The 23,384-nt window shown below is 41.1% G+C and overlaps 1 protein-coding gene across 3 annotated transcripts in view; it reads right to left on the reverse strand.

The window, feature by feature from the left end:
- NFIA (nuclear factor I A) overlaps positions 1–23,384 on the reverse strand; it is a 624,340-nt gene that overhangs the window by 67,168 nt on the left and 533,788 nt on the right. For all 3 annotated transcript variants that reach the window (XM_068965476.1, XM_068965477.1, XM_068965478.1), the window contains exon 7: positions 18,389–18,517. In XM_068965476.1, the coding sequence (XP_068821577.1) occupies positions 18,389–18,517 (129 nt within the window). The remainder of the gene's footprint in view (positions 1–18,388; positions 18,518–23,384) is intronic.

Below are 23,384 nucleotides of genomic sequence, written 5' to 3' on the forward strand. Positions count from 1 at the left end.
TTATTTTAGAAAGTGTCACTGGGGTTAAATTAACCAACCAATTATTCAATCAGCAAAATTGACTAATTGTAGTTTGAGATGGTCAGCTCAGGCCCTAGAAAAGAGAAACTACCATTGTGACTCTGGCATGGTGCTAATGCAATGCACAAAATAATGGTATGAGTCCAAATTTTTGACGGAGAAAAACATCTCTTATGGATGTGCGTGTGTGAGTAGTTGACACAATAAAAAATTATAGCACATTATGTAAATGCATATTTAGATCCTTTAAAATGTGCATTATTTACTTGAGAGTCAATAAAGGCTTTTCTCAAGTGGTTACAGTTTATTGCAATGCATCCATCTGTATCCATGTTGATGTTAATACAATTTTGTGTATTAAAAGGCACTACAAAATTGGCTGCTTCTGGGGTCTAATACTCTTAGTACCCTAGGCCAGGAGCAGCAAAAAGTGTCACAAACACTCCATTTGAGATGGATCTCACTACTAGTTTAAACTTTAACCAGAGGCCAGCCTTGTTTCAAACAACTGCTTGGGCTTTTCATGAAGGATACAAAAAAGATGGGAAGGAAGGAAATTTGATCTGGTTTCTTTGGCTGGAATGGCACTGCCTACACATCTGAACAAAGTAGCCACAATTAAAGAAGCAGAGACCCAGAATTTCCCAGAGGTGTAGGCTCAGTTATTTATTGCAAAATGATCATATTACTGGATACTTAAAAACAAGAGAGCAGGTCAGGCAGGTTGGTTTACTTGTCTGTGCACCACCCCCCACCTCCACCCCACTGTGGCCCCAATTATTTAAAAGCCTCTTTGGTTTTAGTTTGAAAGAGGAAAAGTTTAAAATTAAATGTTATTGTATATTTTATATATATATATATATATATATGTATATATATATATATATTTAACTTAAAAGTATTCTTCCTCCTTTAAGGCATAATTGATTAAGACTGGGGAAGAGAAGGTCAAAGTCATTACTGTATTACTGTGTATGCCGAGAGATTTCTAAGGTCCAACAACTGATTCTTGGTCTGAGAGTCCACTACAGGGAAGAGACTTTATAGACAATTTTTCCAGCTCAAAGATGGCCAGGGAGTCATGGCCACATGGATTTGGTATCTTGTATTTCATTCTAATTCATTCTAAGTCTTAGAAAAAAAAGAGACTAAAGAAAATCACCTCTCTTTACCACTGCCAGTAGTTTTGCCCAACCAGAACCTTTAAAAGTTCTAATAACCCTCCTACATTTTTCTCAAACCAAGAATTCATGATTGAAATATATTCTTCTGTTTAGGCTTGACATTGACTTAATTTCTCGTCCAGGAACGACTGCAGACTCTCACGGGTTGGACAGAGAATTAGATTTATTTCATATTAGTTTTTGCTTTCCGGCACCAGCCCTTAGGTCCTAGTCTCTCTTCTATGGGAGGCTCCAAAGATAAGCTGTTAGGAGAGCAATGCAAACAATAAAATCAAATCCTCCTTCAGGTGCAGCGTGCTTGTCAGATGGCGTTACACAGTCTTCTTTGCTCATAGAGCGAATGACCACTCCCAAGGCCTGGCATTTGGGAAACTTCAGTCTTACCATTAATTGACACTGTCAGTGGCAACAGGTGAAATTCCAAACTGCTTCTCTCTGTTAGCACCATTACAAGAAAAAGCTACTCATCTGTCTTCAGCATTAAGATGTTATTTAGACAAAAATAACCATTTCCGCAAAGTACAAGGTGGCATTAAGAAATCCTGACTACTCATATTTAAAAGTAAAGATTTTAATAAGGCACAGTTCTAAAAGGAGCAGAAAGTAGAAGAAAAAAAAAAAAAAAAACCACACACTTAAAAAAAAGCATTCCATAAGGGCAAATGGAACTTGAATTGTTTGGGCTGTCAACTACTATGGAGTTTGCTTCTTTAGAAATTCAAAACCACAATATGTAACACCATGATAGCCTACGTAAAGTTGAGAAATCTTACTGGTCCATAGCTATAATTTATACATCATTTGTGAGTCAGACCTGCCATTCACGAAAGTTTAGAAGTTTGGAGTTCTGGGATTTATTTTAACAGAGACACAAGGAACAAGGAACTGGCAATGGTTTTCAAGCCTTTAGGAGGTGGAACTTTTTCTAAATAACAAATGTTTGACTCAAACCAAGGTTTTCAAAACACATCTTTAACATCACTGAATACGTGTGAAAGAACGTGGGTATATCAAATGAGAGAAATATATGATATTTCACGATGACTTGCAAAACACCAGTATTTTTATGTTATTGCTACCAAACAAAGTAACTTTTTGTTACAGTAGACTTCCAAGATAACTGATCTATTCTATTCTATTTGAGTTAAGATAGAAGTTCAGGATAGAGATCAAATTCCAATATCTTGGAAAAATAAACTAAAAAATACAGCGAGGGGTGAAAAAGATCTTTTAAAATTTTAATTTAGATCAATTTTTGCTACTTAAAGACCTTTCTTTCTCAAAGGCCCTGGTTTATAGTCTAGACTAGAGGTTGGCAAACATTTTCTGTAAAGGCCAGAGAGGACATAGTTTAGGCTTTGCAGGCCTCATGGTTTTTGCTATAATTACTCAATGCAGGAGCAGCCATAGATATCACATAAATAAATGAGAATAGCCATAAAATGTTCCGATAACATTTTCTTTTAAGAAACAAGCAGAGAGAGGGCTAGATTCGACTGCTGGGCCATAGTCTAATGGCCCCTGGGGTCAGTCAGTCAGTCAGTTCAGTTGCTCAGTCGTGTCCGACTCTTTGTGTAGACCCACATAATTCCTGTTCACTCTCCAAACACCGACAATGCTCTGTCTGTAAGCTGAGCACCAGATAATCTCTGTCCCTCCTACCCACTGCCTACCAAACCTGGTCCTTGTCCCAGCTAGACTTCCCGCTGACGCCTCATCTTTTGGAAGGCTTCCAAAGCAAACTGCTTGCCTTCTGTATTCCCACTAACTAGCCATTGTCACTCTTTGATTGACCCTTTTCACTATTAATTAACATGCCTTGGGTATGTGCTGGTTTCCCACATCCATGTGTATGTGCATGCATACACGCTAAGTTGCTTCAGTTCTGTCCGACTCTTTGAGACCCAGTGGACTGTAGCCCACCAGGCTCCTCTGCCCATGAGATCCTCTAGGTAAGAATACCAGAGTGGGTTGCCATTCCCTTCTCCAGGGGATGTTCCATACCTAGGGATCGAACCTGCGTTTCCTGCTTTGCAGTCAGATTCTTTACCTATGAGCTAGTGGGGAAGTCCCATCCATGTGTATATCATGTCAAGTCAAACATAAGAGTCAGAGAAGTAGTAGATAACCAGCAAGGATCGACTGCACAGCACAGCGAACTATACTCAGAACTGTGTAATAACCTTTAAGGGAAAGGAATACGAAAAAGAAAATATATATACACATATACATGTACAAATACATAACTGAAATGAAACTAACACGACATTATAAATCAACTATATTTCAATTAAGAAAAACCCCTAAGTGAATACACTAGTTCAAGCTCTTTCTGTGAGATAGAGCCCTAGCCTTTTGGTACTGATAGGGCCTCTTCTCTGAATAGACCATATTTATGCATGAATCAACTAAGCCGCCATGACGGCTAATGTGAAATGCCTGCAAACACCACACAACAGCTGTGATTATTGGAGACGTGAAGGGGGACTGTTTAATAAGCAAAGTTGACAAGATGCAGTTCCATGAAGGGAACTTGAGCTTCTATGTAACATGCAAGATATACTATAAGACTAAAGATGAAGAAGAGATACATCAAAACATTTAAGGGAAAAATAACCACCATAGATTGGATGATCACATAGGCTAACAGAGAGTTAACACTCAAATGACCTGGGATTTGAAACGCTAAGCTCCATGGAGGTTCTCTAGCCTATGGGAGGCCTATCAAGTGCTGGGACCTGTGCTGTTGGCAAGTCTTTGCTGACCTTTAAAATAAAAAAGTGCAAGACCAATACAAACAAACCCCACAACAAACAAAGCAATGACTGATTCATGGTCTCTCTTCCCACTACCCCCACCCAACTGATAGGTATACACTGAAGTTCAAGGCCCTATGTCTGAGTAACATGATTACTAAAGCACAGGTGTCAAAGCACCCTCCTGAATTCACTCTATAGGATTTAGGGATTTATTCCTACTGCTGATAAATTTCACACAAGGAGAAGTATGAGATGCATTGGGCCAGTGTTTGAAGTCAGGGTACCAAAGTTTACCCCAAGCTGAGTATCAACTACCTCTGTGTCAACCTCCTAAGCACCTTGGTTTTCTGTGCTGCAAAATGGAAATCCTATGTCTGTGTGCTTTTTAGAGCTTGACTATTTGGGGTTTTGAAATCATTCACTCCCTATGTGAGTCTAGGAAAAGTTACGTAACATTTTCAAACTTGCATATCCTTGTCTGTAAAATCGAATAAAATAGCACTAATTTAAGAGATTTTTCTGAGAATCAGAATTAGTGTACGTAGCTGCCTAGTACACAGTGGGCTCACACCTTTAAAAAGTATGTGTTGAGCATCTGCTGTATCCCAGACAGTGTGCTGGACTCTGGGCTATTTATTACCCTTAGAGTTGTATTCTTAGGATAAGTTGCTGCTGCTGCTGCTGCTAAATCGCTTTAGTCGTGTCCAAAGTTAAGATATACTGCAAGTACTCAGGATCACGCAGTGCCGTGTGGCAGCACAAGGCCATCGGGAATCAAGAGTTGAACGGTCCTTAGGACCTCACTGGTGGTCCAGTGGTAAGACTCCATGTTCCCAGGGCAGGGGGCCTGGGTTCTCTTCCTGGTCAGGGAACTACATCCCGCATACCACAACTTAAGATCCTGCCTACCACAATTAAGACACAGCACAGGCAAGTGAATAAATAAATAATTTGTAAAAAAGAGTTGAACTGTTCTCAACTGCTCCCATGAACCTGGAGTTCCCCGGCATGGACTGTCACTCTCCTAAGACCGAGGTTTGATCTGTGCTCTTCAAGCCCCACCTGCAACATGAAGTCACTTGGCTGATGGGAGAGCCGACTCTGCTGCCCTGGGCACAGGACAGCTGTGCTCTAATCTGGACTGGGCAGCTATCAGCTTTGCCGGCCCAGCAGTCCTTCACCTGTTCTTCTGGAAACAAAGCTCGAAGGTATCTTTGGGTAACAGCCTCCTTCCACCTCAGTCTATGCCATTGACTTCACCCTCCCCCCAGGCTCTGTGGGTCAGCATAGAACCCAGGCCACACCAATGAGAAACTTATTACCTTTATTTTTAACATCAGGGAAGAGCCCCTCTGGGCCGGAGGCACAGGGAGTCCTGCTCACGGCACCAGGCCCCCAGTATTGCTGCTGCTATAAGACTGGGGGAAAGTGGCTGTCTTGTGGGAGGACTGTCTTTTTCCAGGGTGTGCTTCTGCATGCCCCAGATCTTTTCCAGCAGGCCAGGGACAGAGGCCTCAGTGGGCTTGTAACAATCAACCAGCAGCTTCTTGACCCTGGCAGCTAGGTCCCATCACTCTCCACATCCAGGAGTTCATTCACATCAATCTCCAGCTTCAGGATCCCCTCTTCCTGGCAGCCATAGAGGCCGGGGAACTGCTCCAGGATCCACTCCTCAGGTTGAAGCACTTCCGTAGCTCCTTGAGGTCAGACCTGACCATGACCTTCCCTTGGCGCCTCCCTTAAGCCTCATCTGCAGCTCCTGGGCAGGGGTGGGGTCTGAAAGTAGATGCTGCCACTGCCTGGCTTGCGCACCAGGGTCACCAACACTGTAACCCCTGTGGGACCACTGTCTGCCATGCCAGCTGCCTCCCCCATTATCTTTTAAAGTGTTAGTCACTCAGTTAATCTGATTCTTTGTGACCCCTATGGACTATAGCAACCCCAGGCTCCTCTGTCCATGGGATTCTCCAGCCAAGAATATGGGAGTGGGTAGCCATTCCCTTCTCCAGAGGATCTTCCTGAGCCAGGGATCAAACTCAGGTCTCCTACATTGCAGGCAGATTCTTTCCCACCTGAGCCACCAGGGAATCAGATCACTACCTTTTAAACATAAAGATTATTTTAAAAGTGAGCAAATGACCCACACTAGGCCACTCGGAGCATCAGGAAGGAGTTGGGCTTCTCTAGATCTTCTTTTCCCTTGGGACTGTTACAAGGTAGGAATTAAGCTTGGAACTGCTCATATCATCAGTGCCATGATCTGAGGAGATTCAGCCTGAGAATGAAGTTCACACAGAGGACAGATGATCTGAGAATGATAAAAAGACGGATTTCTGAAGGTTTTGCCTGAGCATCTGGATCCAGTTCTACCTGAAGCCACAAACCCTCAGACTTTTCTGTTACACGAACCAATCCATTATTTTCTTTTGGGGAGAATGGAGAGGTGATTAAGCAATCTGGTTGGGTTCTTTCACTTGTAAGAATATATCACTTGAAACAGTACTTATTAACATGTCTTCTGTTCATTATTGCAGGAGTCCCCAACCTCTGGGATCTAATGCCTGATGGTCTGAGGTGGAGCTGATGTAGTAATAATAGAAATAAAATGCACAATAAATGTAATGCACTTGAATCATCCTGAAACCATCTCCTATATCCCAGTCTGTGAAAAAACTGTCTTCCATGAAACTGGCCCCTGGTACCAAGAAGGTCGGGGACTGATGCATTACTGGGTATGCAACAGTTCAACAATGCTTATTATGGTATTCAGGAATTTGAGGATTCGGGAAGATCTACAGATATCCCTCAGGGATACTAAGGTTTCCTAAATACATACTGTACACCAATACAATGGACCCACACAAACTGACACACATAAATCCAAATGCCCACAAATACTTTTAATACCTTGCTATATTATCCATTTCTTTAATTCATGAATCTCATCTGAGTAACAACTGTTTGTTCTTCTGGTCTTTCAGGCTGAGGGGCAGGACAGGCTTGTTTGGTTTGTTCACTAGGGCCTAGCACAGTGCTTGGCAGATGGTACATTCTCAAAAATTATTTGCTGATTTGACTTGTGTAAATAACAATGGTGCTTATCCCTTAGCAGGAGCCACGCCTGAATGAAGACAAGTCAAAGTGAAGTTGTCACCACGGCTGTGGGCTAGTCATCATGGCAGGGGGTTCACCGGCCCCACTAGGGAGACGCGCCTGTTCTTCCAACCAAACAAGAGTGATGGGATGGTGTAACTGGGCTGGCTCATGTCCCTGAGGCCCCATCTCTTCCAGGGGCTCCTGGAAGACTTCCATAAGACTCCTCTCAGTGAGGAGAAATACACACACCTTCTGGACTCACAGAAACAGATAAAAGAGAAAGCAGGAGTTGAGGAGTGAGGAATGAGAGAAGTGAGAATCCTTTCACGAGAACCACATAAAAAGACAGCAGAAGATATGGGGATGGGGGGACTCTGAGACAGCTAATGTTTGGTAACATACTAACCACATACATGGCCCTTTCCATATGGCATTTCACTTCCTCCTCCTATTCACACCTTAAAGTTTCGTACAGGTGGGGAAACAGAGGCCAGCAGAGGCCAAGGGACTGGCACAAGCTTGTGCAGATCCTGAGTGGCCGGGCAGCGTCTGAATTCTATCCTGCGTGACCCCACAGCCCGTGTGCTTTTCATTGCACTCTTCTGCTCCCATATGCATTATTTTTCAGAGGTCAAATCATTTACTTCCTTTCACAATATTTGCCTCATAGGCCCCTTACTGCTGTATTACAACCTGTCCATTCTGGTGTTCCTCACACGTGTTTTGTACCTAGGAAAAATGAATCGTTTGGGGTGGAGGGGAAGTAACTGCTACTTAATACTAAGAAACGGCAAATGTAAAATTTACCGTGGAAATACACATTTTAAAAGGCCATCCATTCATGTGAGTGATTGAATCCACTTGTTTCAACAATACAAAGGACGTGGCATGAAATGGGCGACTCTGCGTGATACTGCAGCCACATCAACAGGACTGTGCCTTCCCATTTCGAGTATCAGTGCTCACCCCGCTTTGCCTACGTGGATGATAAGCTGATACTACATAAACATTGTTAAAGCTACAGTTCCATGCTACAGTAATTCACTTAACTCTAACATGCTTTATGGCTCTGTCCATCGGCGAGGTTGACATCCCTGCATTAAAGCTTAAATGCGAGCTTCATATTTAAAAGAGCAAGTGTGTGAGTGTGTGTGATAGAAGACAGCATTCCACATAAAACAGAGATACAAGCCCAATACGGGCTTTTTATTCTACTCTGAAAACAAAAAAATGAAGAATGAATCTAAACATAAAATCAACATTATATTAAGCTCAACTAGAAAGACCTGATTGGGATTTATCTGGTCATAGGATTTACAGTGCAAGCAGTACCCAGAAGTCTTGTCAGTGACATGATTTCAAAGAAACTTTGCCCAGAACCAGTGCCTTCACTGTGTCTATATGTGTGGATTTATGGTTGGGGGACAAGGAGGTGGGGGTGGAAGACAGCGAGGGAGAGATAAAGAGAGAAGAGAGAAAGGGGCAAGAAATTCCAAGGGAGAGCAGCTCCTTTTGTCTAAAAGTGTTTCAATCTGGGTCCACGTGGTTAATCACCAATCACCCTGTTCTTTTCTCAGGCGCTCACCAGGGCCGGCGGCTGGGTGGGGGCGACGGGCGGGGTGCATTTTGCCTCTTTAAGAGATTAAGGAGCCAATTGGTCTTACTGCTCTAACCTGTCCTCCTTGGGACCACGTATTAACAGATAGCACTGCAGAAGGGCTCTCTTTAGAAGTTTGCTGCGGGGATGACAAATTAACCCAGCAGGGTGTCCCACACATCTATCTCAGTACAAATTATTAGTGTAATAGAGCTTTTAGTTATGCATTTATCTAGTAATTATTGAACGGTTACACAAAACCAAGCTGAGCAGCCACGGCCCTTTATGAGGCTCGCTCGGTGGGTGGCCTTACAGTTAATTTAGGGTACTTCTCCACTAAGCAGTTCACTTGCAGACAAATTAGCTAAACAGCCTTCTCCTTTAAATATTTTCCATGTCACAGTGAAACTCTTTACAATACAATAAAGGTACAGTTTTAATTACACGCTTCCTGACTTTTGTTTAGTTGTAGTTTTAAAACATTTGCTGGCACTGTTTTTTCCTTTAGCTGGGTAGTAATAGCTGGCTGTAAGTATCTGGCTAATGAATTTAATAATTTCCTGAACTGGGACTTAAAGGGCCTTTGCTAAAAAGCTGCTTTTCCTCTTTACCATCCAGTTCCTTCAAATCCCATCAACAACGGTGCCCATTAGGCCCGGCACCGGCACTTGAGCTAACCTTGACCAGTGTTCACAAGCCCTCTTATTCTCTTTTCAGTGCTCCTCAGAGGTGGCACTTGTTAGGTCTGTGACGCCTGCATTTGAAAGTCAATTCTGGCAATTCTGATTGTCAAAAGACAACGTAATGTTTTCTCAAATGACATACTCCAATAATAAATAAACACTTTGCATCTGTTGGCAGATTATTTCAGCACCTTGTTAGCAACAGGTACTTAATTGCTTCTCATTTTCCTGAGATGATTCAATTGCACTAAACCAGGAGAGACAAATTAAATTCAGCTCCACTGAAAGGAGCACTAGTGTGTTCTACAACTAAGTTAAAAATATTTCCTAAGAGGCAAAGGAGTCTGCTGACATGATACAAGAAAGCTAAATGAACCAACTGCTTAGGTAGGGGGTGCATGCCAAGGAAGGATGCCAAGGTCACGAGAGCGATGGAGCACCAGGGACTTCTTCCTTCTTCAGGGTCCTTCATTTGGGCAGAAACATTTATAATACCACAGCAAATATTCCATAAAAAGAGGATCAAATCATTCTGAGCTCAGTATTTCTCTTAATGTCCATGAAACTAGAAGCTCTTAATTAAAACAGAGTAAATGTATGGATATGAGAGTTGAACCATAAAGAAGGCTGAGCATCAAAGAATTGATACTTTCAAATTGTGGTGCTGGAGAAGACTCTTGAAGAGTCCCTGGACAGCAGGGAGATCAAACCAGTCAATCCTAAAGGAAATCAGTCCTGAACATTCATTGGAAGGACTGTTGCTGAAGCCCAATACTTTGGCCACTTTCTGACTCACTGGAAAAGACCTTGATGCTGGGAAAGATTAAAGGCAAACAGAGAAGGGGTCAGCAGAAGATGAGATGGTTAGACAGCATCACTGGATCAAAGGACAAGAATCTGAGCAAACTCAGGGACTGATAGTGGAGGACAGAGGAACCTGGCACGTTCGGTTTATAGGGGCACAGAGGGTCAGACAAGACAGTGACTAAACAAGAACAAGCGTATATCGAGCACTTATTCATGATGCTATGCATCTCCCTAAATACTGTGAAATACATGCATTTGAATATGGTATTATTATCACACATGGAGGATGGAAAACTACCTGTTATTTCCAAACTTCCTGTTTGCTGTCAATCAAATCTATGTGCTCATTCAACAAATACCTACTAAGTGCTTTGCAAACACCATCCATGAGGCTGAGAGATACAGAATCTCGGGAGGAAGAATAAAGACGTGGTCCCGTTCTAATGGCCTTGCCATCTAGTGATGACTGAGCCTTCCCACTATTCCTCTCCTTCCTTCCTTCTCTATTATTGTCTTTGAATCTCCAGTCTTCCAACCTTTCCTGGTGACCTCAACTTCCTGGAAAGTTATCTTATTCTCACAATTCTCTGCAGTGTGTTATCTTTAGCCAAACTGGGAGATACAATTGACTTCATACCCTCACATGTCTCATCACTAAAGGCAAGATCCTTGATTGGGCCATGAGGATCCTGGATTTAGAGAGGTTCATAGAGTATGTAAATGTCTGATCAGAAACTGGCAGGATTCTTTGAAAGCTGCACAATGTATCTTAAGCTTACATGGCTATTGTTTTAATACATATTGTGCACGTCTTCAAAATCAGGGCAATCTGACTTCTAAAATCCCTTCGTGTGTGTGTGTGTGTGTGTATGTTTTGACCCATAAAGAAGTGGGGCTTTGGCCATTCGCTCACACTTTGTGTGTCTGGATTCCTCAGTACTTAGTTGTCTAAAAGCACAATTGTTTGCTGTTGCTGCCTGCTTACAACTAGGAGGTACTCTTTGAGAGAGGGTTAAGTCACACTTGTTTGGACTCGCCCAGTGTCACCTGCCATGGTAGTTCTATCAGGTGGACCCTGATCTTGGCAGCACCCTGGGTGCACCCATCACAGTAATACAAGGCTGGGTTTCTTGTCTGCCATCTACTAGGAAGTAAGCAAGTTGAGGCCAGAATCCAAGCTTTATTCCCCACTCTATTTAGCAAGTAGCAGAGCACCTTGTACCCTGTAAGTACTTGATAAATATTTGTGGAAAAGTTAACAGGCCCCTAGACAGTAATGGGAGTCTGCACACTAATTTCAATATTAAAAAAAAGTCAAACTGACCTCAAAAGCTATCTTTGAAATGACTTGCACCTACCAGAAACCCTGCATTTACCAGTAGCAAGGATTCATGGGCTCATAAAAAAAGGTCAAGTGATCTGTTTATGGCTGCTATTATAAAAAAAACTCAGTGTGATAATAAGAGTTGTATCATACTTATCAAAAGATCTAAATGGCTATGTCACGTCCTTGACTAATAAACATTGTGAAAACAAACTAACTGTTGAAATAAATGAGTTGGTTTCTCCCAGTAGTGGAGAAAAAGGTAGAAATATGTTGAAAAAGGCTTAGCATTGGAGGCTAGATTTCTAGTCTTGGCTCTGGCCAACTCAGATTTCGCATTTCTCTGAGTAACAGTAACTATGTTGTTGACTGCTAGCCAGAATATTTTTCTCCTATTTACCTACTTATAAAACCCCAATTTTAAACAGAGCAGCAATGTGCTCTGTCAAATACTTAGATTTTCCAGCCTCCCTTGCAGCTAGCGGTGATCAAGAGGCATAGTTTTGATCATGCTGAATAAGATTCCATGAAAGGTGGCAAAATGGCCTGGCAGGCACTTTTGGTTCTTGTCTGCTCCCTTCTTTAAAACGCGTGGAATGCAGATGCATGGCGGAGGGCAGTGGCTACACTGTGACCCTGAGGTCACCGCATGAGGATGGGAACAATCCACTAAAGCATGGATAAGAGAAGAAACCTCAATCCTTGACTGCACTTAGGTGCCACCATGACAGTTCTGAATCACATGTTTGGTTTTTATTTTTTTAATTGTATTTATTTATTTATGGCTGTGCTGGGTCTCTGCTGCTGTGAGGACCTTTTCTCTAGTTGTGGCAAGTGGGGGCTACTCTCTAGTTGCAGTGGCAGCCTTCTCATTGTGGTGGCTTTTCTTGTTGCAGACCACTCACTCTAGGGCATGCAGGCTCAGCAGCAGTGGTTCCTGGGCTCTAGATCAAGGCTCCATAGGTGTGGCCCATAGACTTAGTTGTACCAGGGCATGTGGGATCTTCCCAGACCAGGGACTGAACTCATGTTTCTTGCACTGGTAGGCAGATTCTTTACCACTGAGCCACCACGGAAAACTCCATATGTTTGTCTTAGATTTCCAGTTACTTACAGCCAAACACATTCTTAAGGGATCCAGGAAAAGAATTAAACCAGAAGGCTCCAAGAGCGCTATTCTGAAATTCTATGGCTCTAGACGAAGCTCAATCGGTGCTTATTTGTCAATTACTCTCAAGCCCTGGTTTACATCGTGTATGGTGCAGGTTCCTTACTGCCTCTTGATCCCTAAAGCACAGAGTCGCTTTACCTTGTGCTAAGCATTTATATTAAGTATCATCTATTATCTCGCTTTTGAAAATAGCAAAGACTTAAGGCAGAAACATAAGTTTCGAGAAGACAACTTTTAAGAAATTCTAAAATATCTCTGATGAGTACTCCAAATAATTCTCAAAAAGAGTTAGGTATGGGGAGGGAGGTGGGAGGGAGGTTCAGGGTTGGGAACTCATGTACACCTGTGGTGGATTCATGTCAATGTATGGCAAAACCAATACAGTATTGTCAAGTAAAAAAATAAAAAATAAAAAAATCAAATTAAATTAAAAAAATTATCAGGCAAATTTACAACTCTTAGAAAGGCAAAAAGGAAGAAAAAAGAAAAATGACAATTTTTCTTCACTATCATGAAGAAGATGAATTGTCATGATTAAATACTTTATTACGGTTGAAATTTTAAGTACTGCTAAAAGAAAGTCTTTGAAAGCCCACTCTTTCCGTTTAAAGTGCACAGTAACTGTAATAACGTATAATGACGTAACAAACACCCTTACGGAAATTTAATCTCTTCCTCAGTCAGTAGGGCATTCCACAGTCTAACTTCTTCACCTAATTTTAACTACGCAAATGTTAGTTACTCAGTCGTATCTGACTCTTTGGGACACTATGGACTGTAACACACCAGGCTTCTCTGTCATAGAATTCTCTAGGCAAGAATCCTAGAGTAGGCAACCATTCCCTTTTTCAGGGACTCTTTCCAACCTGGGATCAAACCTGAGCCTCCTACATTGCAGGCAGATTCTTTACTATCTGAGCCACCAGGTAAACTGGCGAAGTATCATCCCCCATGCGATGGCTAAACAGAGGTCACAATGTTAAATGATTTATCAAAGCCATAAACAATGACACTATCAGAGACGGGATTCATTTTAAGAAACCACATGTCCCTACCTTCACAAGGTAAATTGGAAAATTAGATTCCAATTCTAGATTAGAAGATTAGAATAGCATCAACTAAGAAACACCATAGCTTTTAATAAGCCTTACTTCATAATCTTGCAATAGCTTTCTTTGGATGAAAGGCCATGGTTCTTCCTCTTCTTGGACATTCCTTATAAAGAAGTGCCATATAAACTACTGTCATATGTCACCCTTAGAAGCAGTGAAAATCTGTCAGTTTCAGGGATGGGATGAATATCTCTTATGTACAGTTTATGGACAACTTACATACTTTTTATTCATTCAAGTAAAATCTGAGCTCAAAACCCATGGTGTGAGAAACAATAAAGATATCAAAAAGTGTTTATTAGAGATCCTTCCTCACAGAGGTTTTATTCTAGAGAAAGAACAAGACATGTACGTGAACTGACGAAGTAAGACCAAGTTGGTGTAGGGAGTGTGAAGACATGATGTGAGAGGCTCCCAGAGTCTGCAGATTGAGAGATGATGGCAGCCTGGTTGGAGCTGAGCAGGTTTCAGGTAGAAAGTGGTACCCGAATTGGTCTTGGGATGGGCAGTGTGTGGACAGGCAAAGGCAGGAGGACAGCATGATAGCATGAGGCTTTCAAAGCCCTGATGAAAATGGGTGACTTAATTGTTTGCCTGACCTGATCATGGCTGTAAGTAGATGATTTCATCTACTCCTAAGATAATATAATTCTCTGAGGTCGAGATTAGATCTTCAATTTATAGATGAGGAACCCATGGCTCAGAGAAGCAAAGCTCTGTGCCAGGTTCACACAGCTGATAAAAGTGGCGGAAATAGGATTCAAACACCAGTCCATTCGACCTCCAACCCTAGCTTCTGCACTTACTCACTCCCCTCGAGGCTCTATTTTTTCTGCCTCAGCTTTGCAATCATCAAAGAGAGGTTTCCTGTGTAAAAAGTGGCCACCAAATTTCTAAACATAGCTAATTTTCGCAGTGAAAAACAGGACCATTGCTTGTTTTCACTGAATTTGGTGAATTCATTGAAATTTGAGGTGCATTTGCTGTTCTGTGGCTCTGTTAGCATACCACCTCTGGCCTGGGCACTGGGGTACATCACACAGCTGCTGTCTACCGATTGGTGTTTGTCTAGTAGGGCTATTCCCATGAGGAATTTTAAAGAAGGCAGCAGAGGTCTTACAATCTAGGTGCTATCCAGAGGTGACCATGTGACTCTGAACAGGACTACAGTTAACAGCCTCCCCAGTGCCCCAGGATCCTGATAAAGGACACACCTTTCTCTTCTTCCTGGCCTTTTTGAAGTCTGATCACCTATCTGGATTCTCTATAATGATTTACCATTTCAGATTGTAGTAAGAGCAAGTGAAAGTGTTAGTCACTCAGTTGCGTATGACTCTTTGCAACTCCATGGACTGGAGCCCGCCAGGTTCCTCTGTCCATGGGGTTCTCCAGGCAAAAATACTGGAATGGGCTTGCCATTTCCTTCTCCAGAGGATCTGCCTGACCCAGGGGCCAAGCCTGGGTCTCCTGCACTGCAGATGGATTCTTTACCATCTGAGTCACCAGGGAAGCCAAGCCTCTCCTTCCAATAAAAAGAACATGTGAGGTTGAATTCTCCTTAATGTACATGCCACATTTATTCTACACTGGCTCCCTCTGCTAGACTCTCCTTTTTTAAATCCAGCCTTAGCTTCCTAAAACATCAACTCTTAGTCCCAGATGTGATGTCATTCCAAGCATTAGCTTTCCAACCAGTTCACAGAAGGATAAGAGGGAATATGATATCTATAGCAAGTATGTCTTAAATAACAAGTATCTAACCACCAAACTTTAAAAAGGTCTTAGCCCAATAGGGTCTTATGTTAAGCTATCTCAACTCTGTCATGCTGACTACAAAGATGCCGCTGAGGTATTTCATACCAACTGCCCCACTTCCCTTCACCAGACCACTAAGTTGGGCAGGATGTAATAAGAATGGGTTCCTGAGTAGATTTCCCAAAAAGGAGACCTGAGGATGCTGTGAACCATATTGAAGTCTGGTGAAAAAATTCTTTGGAATTCCATAATTGTTCCATAATTTTTAAATTGGGCATCTTTCTCTTTTCCTTATAAACAATTCCATGAGTATGAATAGAAGACCAAAACTCACAGTTCTGTAGAATAAGAAGGTCCCCTCTGGTTCAACTCAGTGTGGATCATTTTAGCAAATGTGATTAACTGTTTAGCATGAAGAAGCTCCCAATCATGGCACTTATGGGTAAGTGCTAAAATCATTTCTAGATCTATAGTTTTAAGGCAAGACATATAAAAAGCATTCAGTATTTACTGAATAAATGATAACATATACACATTGCCTTATACTCCTCAGAGTCTCTACAAATACTGTTTTATTGTAGTTTGTGTGTAAGAATGTGAGGTTGGGAGAAAAAAAAAAATCCTTCAGCAGTACTGCTGCTGCTGCTGCTAAGTCGCTTCAGTCGTGTCCGACTCTGTGTGACCCCACAGACGGCAGCCCACCAGGCTCCACCGTCCCTGGGATTCTCCAGGCAAGAACACTGGAGTGGGCTGCCATTTCCTTCTCCAAAGCATGAAAGTGAAAAGTGAAAGTGAAGTCACTCAGTCGTGTCCGACTCTTAGCGACCCCATAGACTGCAGCCCACCAGGCTCCTCCGTCCATGGGATTTTCCAGGCAAGAGTACTGGAGTGGGGTGCCATTACTACTGTCCCCATTTTATTGGAGAGGACATTACAAAATTCAGATGATAAGCAGAAATGGAAAGAGGCAACTCAACAAACTGCCCTGATTGCTGGCGTTGCTGCTTCCTAATCCTGGTGTACCAGGAGTCTTTTCTTCGCTTGGAATGCTCTCCATTCATCTAAGTGACTTTTAAGATTTGACTTTGACAATATCTACCCTTTGAACATTCTTTAGGTGATATAAAGTGAAAAGTAACTGTGCATTCCACAACATATTCTAAATGCTTATTTTTCTGTACTGGACAATACGCTCTATGAGGACAGGAACCACTGAATTCCCAGTGCCTGTCCAGTGACAAGCACTCAGTAAATCCTTGATTGATGGATGAAGGAACCTCCACAGTTCCCTCCAGAGTTTCCTACAGAAACCTCTGCTTTTAAGATCCATGTAGCATTTAGAACATGTCAGCCTGATCATAAAAAGATGAGAAACATACAGGCCTTATCTCCCTGAGACCAAAAGTCTTCTAACTAAATCTTCATATCTCTTACCTCCCACCACAGTTTCAATGCTTAAGGAATGCTGACAACGAGAATTATATCATCACACTGCCCCATTCAAAGAGATTCATTCTGGGAGCACATAATTCCAGTCAGGTGCAAGGTTTTCAAACTGGGGGGGGGGGAATGCACATATTTTTCACTCTTACACACAAGTGAAATAATTAGGACACTTAAGAAAGTTCCATCAATGATCACAAGATCTTTAAAGATGGGGCAAGTGAGCTTTCATAATTGTGGATAGAGACACAGCTTCATATAATAGTCAAAATACTTATTTTCTTCAAGGTGATTTCTACACATGTACTTTGGCCAGCCCTCTAAACTGCTATATTTCCCTGAGATGTACACAGAGTATTCATAAACGGATTCAGATACATTGAGATTAATGCAAGAAATACCAGTTTCTCCAGGCGTATGTCAAAGTAGACAAGAGACCATAACTTTCTAGGATGTTTTATGATAGCAGCTGGTAGATCACAAACTTACCTAAACAAAAATCTGATGGAAGAAAGCAAACTTGGTTACAATTATTCATACTCCTACTGTGGGAGTTTCATAAACAAACTAATAAATATTTTCATCTTGCAACAAGATCAAGTTAAGTGATTTGCTGACATTCTCTTGAGGTTTAAAGCTTGTCTTTAATGTGAAATACAAATCATATTTCTTGTGGACACATTTTAATAATAAACTTAAAAGCACACGAGACAAAAATAATGAAAACATTGCAATGAAAACCAGACAAACTATCTACCACTTCAAAAGGGGCAAACGAAGACGGCTCGTCAACACGGTGATGCAAACAACCTCACTGCAAAATGCCACATATTGAATCAGGTTTCAAGAAAGGGGAATCAGCAGGGGTGAGAGAATGAAAACAAGCTATCACACAAAAATAAACTCACCTAACACACACACACACACACACACACACACACACACACACACAAGTGCCCCTCTCATACAATTTCTAAGATAAGGAAGTGTTAGTTGCTCATTAGTGTCCAACTCTTTGTGACCCCATGGACTGTGGCTACAAGGTTCCTCTGTCCATGGAATTCTCCAGGCAAGAATACTGGAGTGGGTAGCCACTCCCTTCTCCAGAGGATTTTCCCAACTCAGGGATCTCCCAGATAGTAGGCAGATTCTTTACCACCTGAGCCACCAGGAAAGCCCTTAAGACAGGTTTGGTTTTGGTTAATTCAAATTACCTCCCACCTCTTTGCAACATCCCACCAACAAAGAAAGAGGTCAGGATCAGGGTTTGATACCAAATCTCTTGGGTCCCTACAATTCCAAAGCAGTCCCTGAGGATAAGAACACTCACTTCCTTCAGAACTACTCTGGGGGAGTCCTTGTTGTCTCTCATTTTACTACTCTCGTTCCAAGGTCATGAACTAAGCACAGTCAAGGGTGCCAGCGGAGCAGCTCACCTCTGGGTCCTGTAATGACGGGTCGGTGATGCTGTGTGAATGCCGTTCCCAGGGAGGAGGTCTGTGAAGGAGAGGGGCTGCTGAAACCAGACTTCTCCGACTTCTTCAGTGTGGTTGGAGATGGCATTCCTGGCAGGAAGGATGAATGGATAAGCACACTTAAATCATGGAACACAGCTTATGCAACCTAAAAGATCAAACTTAAAAGAATTAAAACAAGAAATCTACCTGCGAATGGAAAAGTTAGTTTGAATTGGTTTGAATTTGTCATAGAAACAAACAGGTAACAGAAGGGTCCCCTGATGTCAGCATATAGTTGATTTTAACTTACTCTCCTAAATCACAGCCCATTTGAGGGTTTCTGATCTTCTCTAATTATGGAACACCACTTTCCCAGTGCTTCCGGAAAGTTGTTGTCTGGGCCAGAGGCCTCTGGGACCATTCATAGAGAAGGCTGTAGAAGCATATGAGGATTCGTATGCAGTCATTTCATCTTGCCCGTTACTTTATTTCAGTGCCAAGGCACATTTTATACAATTTAGCTGCTTTAACATTTAAAAAACCCTCAACAATGGTAACTCAGTTGTTCACCCAGTGAATAAATTATAATAGAAAAAAAAGGTAAAAGTTAAAAAATAAAAATTAAATAGTCAAAGATGTCATAGCCAATGCAAATAATATTGTAAAAGAATAATGACAATGGAAAGGTGTTTAATGACATAGGATAAAGACATAGCAAGCCATCACAAAATGGGATATTACACTGTGATGCCATTTTAAAATGTATTTCTATGTACAGAGAAACAACTGCAAAGAAATATGCATAAACCATAATAGCAGTTCTCTTTGCACGTCGGATTTGAGTGATTATCCCTGCTTTTTTCTGCTTGTTTTTTTCTATGACGAACATATATTACTGTATTTTAAGAATATATAATAAAAGTTTGTTTTTAAAAATAGTATTTGTACTATCGTCTAAGCTTTTCATAGCATTTCCAGCATAGCAAATGCTCTAGGAAGAAAATCATGCAAAAATTGTCCCCTGTAATTACTGAATGTAATGTTCTCAGCAACCACACTGACACACACAACTAGAGGCCTCTATCAGTTTGGTAGGGTGCCAGTTAAAACCATGAAAACTTGGATGTAAAAATAAAGGAAATGATTCCTAGTCTCCACATCACAGGACAAATTTGGGCTCTTTTAAATTTGCAGTACAAAACTGGTCTGATTGCATGTCAAAGAACCAAATCTCATTTCACTTATATATTCATATGTATTATGCTCTGTCTATGGCCAGAGAATTATTTGGGTGACCTGGAAAAATAAATAATAAAAATAATAATGATATTAGCATGTAACTGTTATCAAGTAGTTGCTAAGTATCATTACTATTCTAAGCACTTTGTAAGTATACATATGTTCAGAAACTTAGCTAGTTTGGCCTATGTCTAAACATGTGCTTATTTCTGACCACAGATTTCCTTAATGAGATTCTACAAGACAACCTTCCAAGTGTGACTACAGATTCTGTAAGAACAGAGACCAGGCCTGCTTTGCCTGCCTCTATTTTCAGGCTATCTGACAAGCAGTCTAGAACATACCAAGTGGCCTGAAAAGATATGTAAACTATTAACAGTTTTACAGTTCTCAGCTTTATTTGTGGCTTTACTAAAAGATGCCTGGACAGAGCCAAACTTGGGGCTTTAACCCCAGAAAAGAAACAAACTGCAAACTGTAAGTAAATTTGCATAGACAGACAAGGACAACATGAAGTGGCGTGTGATTTTCACACAAACTAGACAAATCAGGATCAGATCCATTCTAGATCAATATCTATGTGACTTGAATTAGAAACAAGTCACTAAGTGACTTTAGCTATATTTGTTTGCTCGCTGAATCAGTAACCAAAGTCATGTCATGCCAATGTCCTAACATCATCAGGATGAATTGAGATTTTGGATTAACGTTCACTGCAAGTAACCTAACCTAAGGTATCATCATAAGAAGAGATTTCAAATTTAAAAATAAAAGGAAAAAAATACAAAGCTCCAAATGTAAACAAATCTCCCAATTCATTCAAACTTCTTCTGCGCAAACACATTTTAAGGCTTCCAACCAGTCCACTAATTTAAACTCAGCCAAATGCCTGAACTATGTGTCATAGAGCAGAAATAGAATAGAAAATGAAAATGTCAAAACTTTTAAGATGGCAGGATTTTTTTCAGATGATGGAATTGATGAAATGCAGTATCTGAACTAATCTTATTAAAGAAAGCAAATGGTTCGACTCAAGGAAAAGCTGTCATTTCTTTGAAAAGTTCATGTTTTCCAACCCATGCCATTCTAAATAGGGCAGAAATGCTGGCATGCTTTAAACCCACCAGTTCCACTTTTAAAAGGGGGGGAGGGAAATTATATTTAGATAATACACATCAAGATGATGAAGGTGGTAAATGGATTCAAAATGATCAAAATTCAAATCCTCTTTAAAAGGGTTAAACTGAGAAGAAATACTGTGTGTACAAGAAGAACAAGCCAAACTCTGTATAATCTTCTAAATTTATCACAGCCAAGTAATATGAACCCCAAGACTGTCATGAATCTCAAAATTACTTTATGTTTTCAATTTTTAAAGACTCATATTGAGCACTTTTCCTTATTATATACTTTAATATTTTCTCCATATGCATAATGTATGTTTTGGTTAATTTGCTCTGTATACTTAATTGACCAAATGAAGTTGCAAAATGCTAGTCAACTGATTTCTGTTTAAAACTAGACAACATTAATCCTAGCTTTTCTTTCTGAAATCAAATTTGGTTTCTGTATGTTATGTTAAAAATAAACTCCTTGTTAAAATTTCTTTTACCAAATAGCTATACAACTGTTATACAATTACTGCACAGATGAATGACTGATTGGCTTTCTCTTAATGAGTCAAAACTTTCATTTCAATATATTTTTTAGAAGTATCAGATTTTTTAAAAAAGATTATGAAATAATGCTACACATTTTTCTGGAACAACAAAATATTACTTCAAAGTTCTTTTTGATATGTAAAAATAAAGAAGTCTAGCTGGATTTAGAAAAGGCAGAAGAACCAGAGACCAAATTGCCAACATCCACTGGATCATCAAAAAAGCAAGAGAGTTCCAGAAATACATCTATTTCTGCATTATTGACTATGCCAAAGCCTTCGACTGTGCGGATCACAATAAACTGTGGAAAATTCTGGAAGAGATGGGAATACCAGACCAGCTGACCTGCCTCTTGAGAAACCTATATGCAGGTCAGGAAGCAACAGTTAGAACTGGACATGGAACAACAGACTGGTTTCAAATAAAAAAGGTGTATGTCAAGATGTATATTGTCACCCTGCTTATTTAACCTATATGCAGAGTACATCATGAGAAAAGCTCAGCTGGAAGAAGCACAAGCTGGAGTCAAGATTGCCGAGAGAAATATCAATAACCTCAGATATGGAGATGACACCACCCTTATGGCAGAGTGAAGAAGAACTAAAGAGCCTCTTGATGAAAGTGAAAGAGGAGAGTGAAAAAGTTGGCTTAAAGCGCAACATTCAGAAAACTGAGATCCTGGCATCCAGTCCCATCACTTCATGGGAAATAGATGGGGAAATAGTGGAAACAGTGTCAGACTTTATTTTTCTGGGCTCCAAAATCACTGCAGATGGTGATTGCAGCCATGAAATTAAGAGACGTTTACTCCTTGGAAGGAAAAGTTATGACCAACCTAGAGAGCCTATTAAAAAGCAGAGATAGTACTTTACCAACAAAGGTCCTTCTAGTCAAGGCTATGGTTTTTCCAGTAGTCATGTATGGATGTGAGAGTTGGTCTATAAAGAAAGCTGAGTGCCAAAGAATTGATGCTTTTGAACTGTGGTGTTGGAGAAGACTCTTGAGAGTCCCTTGGACTGCAAGGAGATCCAACCATTCCATCCTAAAGGAGATCAGTCCTGGGTGTTCATTGGTAGGACTGATGTTGAAGCTGAAAGTCCAATACTTTGGCCACCTGATGCGAAGAGCTGGCTCACTGGAAAAGACTCTGATGCTGGGAGGGACTGGGGGCAGGAGGAGAAGGGGACAGCAGAGGATGAGATGGTTGGATGGCATCACCATCTTGATGGACATGAGTTTGGGTAAACTCTGGGAGTTGGTGATGGACAGGGAGGCCTGGCGTGCTGCAGTTCATGGGGTCGCAAAGAGTCAGACATGACTGAGTGACTGAACTGAACTGAATAGAATGGGAAACAATAATGCTTGCAATGTGGCAAATCTGTGTTCAATCCCTGGGTTGGAAAGATCCCCTGGAGAAGGGAATGGCTACTGACTCCAATATTCTGGCCTGGAGAATTCCATGGACTGTATAGTTCAAGGGGTCGCAAACAGTCAGATATGACTGAGCAACTTTCACTCCATTTCATTTTGTTTCAATGGGACATTCCCTCCTACTGATTGCTGTAAAAACCCAATGGTGGCGAACAGAATAGGAGATGAGTTTGGTGGATGAACCTAGAGCCTGTTATACAGATGAAGTAAGTCAGAAAGAAAAACAAATATCATATATTAATACATATATATGCAAGCTAGAAAGATAGCACTGAGGAACTTATCTGCAGGGAAGGAATGGAGACACAGATGTAGAGAATGGACTTGTAGACACAGCTGGGGAGGGAGAGAGTGCGACAAATGGAGAAAGAAGGTTGTGCCCTGTGACAGCCTAGAGCGGTGGGATGGGGAGGGGAGGGAGGACATATGTGTATTAATATAATTATGGCTGATTTGTGTTGTTGCATGGCAGGAACTAAAACAATGCTATAAAAACAAAAAAGAAAAAAAAAAGCATTTTGGCTTGCCATTGGCTTTCTAACATCTAGACCTTCTGTATTTCTCTCCACTTAGCCATTTTTTTAAGCTACCTGAGTCATTTCAGATAGCGTTCAGTGGACATGGGCAAGCATATATGAAATTCT

Source organism: Capricornis sumatraensis, chromosome 2 (assembly GCF_032405125.1).
Source record: "Capricornis sumatraensis isolate serow.1 chromosome 2, serow.2, whole genome shotgun sequence".
NCBI classification, from domain to species: domain Eukaryota; kingdom Metazoa; phylum Chordata; class Mammalia; order Artiodactyla; family Bovidae; genus Capricornis; species Capricornis sumatraensis.